The sequence below is a fragment of the Cajanus cajan genome, chromosome 5, assembly GCF_000230855.2.
Source record: "Cajanus cajan strain Asha chromosome 5, NIPB_CcT2T_4, whole genome shotgun sequence".
NCBI lineage: Eukaryota > Viridiplantae > Streptophyta > Magnoliopsida > Fabales > Fabaceae > Cajanus > Cajanus cajan.
Genome location: NC_138521.1, coordinates 52,293,402 through 52,298,228, shown reverse-complemented (window position 1 = coordinate 52,298,228; position 4,827 = coordinate 52,293,402). Strand labels below are relative to the sequence as shown.

Here is a 4,827-nt window from a genome sequence, read left to right as displayed (position 1 = left end):
TAAAAATTTAATGTTAATTTTGAACTTGTATTTAACGTTAATTTTTTAAAATAATAATAAAAATGGAAGATAATCAATAGTTTAAAATATATCAATCTTACAAGTAAAAGTCCCATATCAGAAAACTACAATAATTCAATTTTATAATTCCAAACGAAAGTAAACAACTTAAAATATATGAATCTTATTGTGATGACTAATGTGTGGGCTGTGCGGCTATGAAAAGAAAATAAGATGAGTGAGTATAGTTTTAGGGTTATGTGGTACAAGGATAATTAAGATATTTAAGAAATATTATTAAACGGGTACCCGTGAGTATGGATATCATCATACCCGCCCTCGCCCCGTTTATAAACGGGTAAAAAATTATTCGTTCCCATTATCCGTGGGTATCCAATTAGCCTATCTATTTATTATCCGTAGCGAATTTTACCGGCAGATACTCGCGGGTGCAGGTATTTTTGCCATCCCTTGTTAACATGCACGATATAAATGTTTATTTTTATATAAGTTAAAATTTATATTTATAATATATATATATATATATATATATATTATATTTTAAGTTTATAATGAGTAATTTAAATTAAAATTTATGATTATTTGTAACTATTGATTTTTTAAAAAAATTATTAAAATTTAATTTAGACTTAAAAATGCAAAGATGACTGGAATAAATAATTAGGAAGATTAAATATATAAAGGGTAGCATATTTTTTTAGTTTTTAAATTTTACTTATTTTATCTTTTAGTTTCTACGATTTAAAATAGATATTTAGGTTTTATTTTTATTTTTTTCAATCTTTTTTAGTTTTTATATTTTTAATTTTTTAGTTCTTATTGTTAATTTTTACTGTTAACTATTTTATGTTATTGTAACATAGATATTAATTAAATTTTGTGCCTAATATTAAATTTATTTTGTTAGATTTTTTCTAAATTATTATGCATAAATGGGGTCAGTAGTATCTTATTATAATTAAATTACTATTTTTTAATTAATTGCAATGGTAGAGTGAAATGTTTGTTAAAGGGAGAAATGTAAGAATAGTAAAAACATGTTTAGATACAAATTTAGAAATGTTTTGGATAATTTTTCTTCTAAAAAGTATTTTTTATTTTTCAGTAAAAAAACTCTTAAAAATACTGTTAACTAATATCTAAATAGAGTCTAAGTATGTTTAATTAAGGATTTGGGAAAGTTAATGTTTTACTATCTAATTTATAAGACAATTGTTGATTTTTTTTTATTTCAGTTTGAGTTGGTGATTGTTTTTTTGCTCATTAAGATCAATGAGTTAGTGACGGATCTAGAAAATCTTTTGTGGGGGCAAAAAAAATAGCCTATAATATTTATATATATAAAAAAATATAATAAATTTTTACAAAATACATATTTTTATGATAAAATCATTTAAAATACCTTTTTTATTTTTTTTTATTTTTATAAATTTGGATTGTTTAGTGACTAGAGTGACAATTTCTCATTTTTTCCCTTTGTTTCATACTATATTAAGGTTTTTATTTTATTTGTAATTTTTTTATAACTTGTTTAATATTAAAGAAGTTAAATTAAACTACTAAGATCACGTTACTAGTCAAAGATTGAAATAATGTGTACTAGATCTTAAGTTCATATTATTATTATCATTATAATTTCTATGGATAAAAAAAGTAAAGTGATAAAATTATTAGGTTAAAAGTAATAAAATTAGTACTAATTTTTTTTTATCTTTTATAATTTTTTGTGCTCATTTAAATGAAAATTCTTTTATCAGACAATTTTTAATTATTTTTGGGGGATAAAAAAATATTTTTTAAGTATATATAAATAAAATGTGAAACTTTGTGGGGCAATTTGCCCCATTGCACTCAACATACACCCGTCCCTGATGAATATGTTGTATTTGAATTTCTAGCATTTATTAATATTAGATACAATTTAGCTCGCGAGATAAGACTCGAAACAATTTGCATAATAGTAGATTCATGGCAGAATGCATCCAGCCTTTGCCCCAGACTTTAAGGAGAGCGACAACATGAAGAGAAATAAAAAAGAATAGTAAATTTCAGGACGTGTTTACATTCTAAGAAATGAGGGGAAGATTATACATCCCATCTCTGGTTTCAACACTTAACATCTCGATATTTCAAGTGGTAAATAGGCTTGCAAGTATCATTGTGTTATATATTAGCCACAACGTACAAGGTGAATGTCACTTGAGCTTTCCCACCATCATCATGTAGCAGAAGCTGCTGTAGACTTTGATAGCACCCAAGAGACTAAATCCTCTCTGGTTGCAATGAAACAACCAACTTTTTCCTCACTCTGCTTAAATGGAGCAGCTAACTTCCTCAAATGAGAGGCAAAGGAAATGTTAAGTCCTTGTGCAAACTTATGAGCACCAGTACCAGTTTGTGCCAGGAATAACTCTGGCAGTTTCTCCTCCCTCTTAACAATTTTGGTGAGTGTCCACATCCACTCTTCTAGTGCAGTTAGAGCTGCACCAACTGACAATGATCGAACGTCTAAACACCATTCTTCGTCAGTTTTGTTGTGTAAAGCTGGGTAGAATCCATACAAGGTTCCCAAGTAGAGTAGCTCATGAGCTCTCCCTAGAAGATCTTTGTTTCTACATATGTCAATCAAGCAGTTACAAAAGGGTCTTCTCACTTCAACCGCTGCATTGCTCATGATACCCTTGAACTCCTCCTTTACAGTCTCAAAACTAGTTTTTTCATCTTCAACCAACCGAATAAAAGCAACCAATTTTGGGTTAGCTCGCTGCAAACAACCAAGGACTTTCCCCTCATCCTTGCTACCCTGAGACAGAGACACAACAGATAGCAAGCAACCACACAGCCTATCATCTGGCTTAATCCCTCTCTCAACTGAAATGTCATAGACTCTCACCAAACCATCAAATTCCATAGCCCTTCCCAAGCACTGAATCATACAGGTAAACCCCATTACATTGAGTTCCACACCCAACTTACACATCTCCTCAAACAACTTCATTGCCTTATCAACATCTCCTTGACTCCCATAAATGTTGAGCATCGCCGTGTAACTCCAACTGTCTGGCTTGCAATGCTCAGACTGCTTCATGTCCCTGAACAATGCTTCAGCTTCCTCCACCAGTCCAACATCAGCACACATATTCAACAATGTGTTATACAAGATGAAATCCATAGGCCAGCCATTCTCCTTCATTCGTCGCCACAGCTCCAACGCATCACGAGACCACCTCGCCTTGCCGTATATCTTGATAACCGCGGTCAGAGTCTTCTCATTCGGTGCGATCCCCGACTCAAGCATTTCCTCAAACAGGCTCCTTGCAAACCCTGGCTTCCCAGCCTTCCCCATTGCCTCCAACAACGTGTTGTACACAACCAAATTAGGCTGCACCCCAACAGACTCCATCTCTTGAAACACATACCTAATGCCATCATAGTCCCCAGCCTCACCAAACATCTTCCCCAACACAGAGAATGCAATAGGATCAGGCTGCCACCCACTAGCCCTACCTCTCTCATACAAACTTATCACCTCCTCAACCTTGCCTAACCTAGCATAAACATCTAAGATAGCAGAGTAAGTTACCTCATCAGGCATCAAACCGGTCTTGTACATTCTCTCAAACCAGTGCACAGCCTTGTCAAAGAGGTTGCACTTCTTGGCACATGAAATGATGGTGGAGTATGTGATGTTATCAAGTTCAACCCCAGTGTCGATCATCTGGCGGGCAAGGTCTTCAATCAAAGCAAACTGCTTCCCAAACCGCAAAGACTTCATTGTGACATTGTAGAATATGGTTTCCATGGGAAGCAAATTCTGGGTCTTGACCCAATTCAGAAAAAGGAGAGTCTTCTGCCATGGCTTCAACGTGTTTAGTATCAAAAGAGCGTTTTCTCTAGTAAGGGGACGCGGGATTTCCTCCAAAGAAGTTAAAAATTCAGCTTCGGAAGACTTATCACACTCATTGAGCTTCTGAACAAAGAGTTTCAAATCCCTCAACTGTGGACTGTGAGAGTAAAAATCGCGTTTTTGCCTCTGAGGGGACAAGACATTGCGTTTGGCCTTGGTGGGGTTGACCCACGTGGATTTGGGCTTGGAAAACGCGTAGGGTTGGTCTCGTGTGGTGGAAGATAGGGTCTTGTTGGCAAGGGGTGCGAGTTGGTCGGACAGGGAAGTGTTCTTCTTGTTCTTGTTCTTGCTCTTGCTCTTGTTGTTATCTGAAGCTGGTGCGGGAGGAGCTTCTGGAATGGAATTGGAAGTGGTGCAGTGTATGAAAAATCTTCTAGGGGTGGTGGTGGTGATGCTCAACCTTGTTCTTTTGCTGTCTGTGAAGTACACATCCACGATGGTGGAGAGTGGAGTAGCCATAGTTGTGCTTTGGCTACTAACCTGTTGGAGGATATTATTTTGTAACCTTATCTAAATTGAAAAATGAGGTACCCTGTTCCTACAAAAAAAACACATCTGAATTTTCTCATTGGAGATATTTTGATTTTCAAATTGGGAAAAATATAGTAAGTTATTTTTTTGGGTTGGACTTGTAGATGGACGTTTTTGTTGTGGGTCGTGATTTTGCTGGTAGAGTTTGTAAACCTTTCTGGATTTAAGAATGGACTGGGCCGTGGGCCGTGGGAAAGGGATGAGTGTCAAGAGCAAAAACAAAAAAAAAAGCATTAAATGTTAACAACATGGACAATTTAGGCTCATGATATATACACCTCCTTTTTTATAATACATCTCCTTTATTATTTTAAAAAAATTATAAAATATTATAATTTTTTTAAATTTTTTTTAATTTTACACCTCCA

At 34.2% G+C, this 4,827-nt stretch overlaps 1 protein-coding gene across 1 annotated transcript; it reads right to left on the bottom strand.

Annotated features, from left to right (window-relative positions):
* Positions 1–1,890: 1,890 nt before the first annotated feature.
* LOC109809588 (pentatricopeptide (PPR) repeat-containing protein) lies at positions 1,891–4,475 on the bottom strand. The gene has a single exon (XM_020372928.3). It carries the CDS (start codon positions 4,385–4,387, stop codon positions 2,240–2,242), a length of 2,148 nt encoding a protein of 715 aa, XP_020228517.1. The 5' UTR covers positions 4,388–4,475; the 3' UTR covers positions 1,891–2,239.
* Between the last annotated feature and the right edge of the window lie 352 nt (positions 4,476–4,827).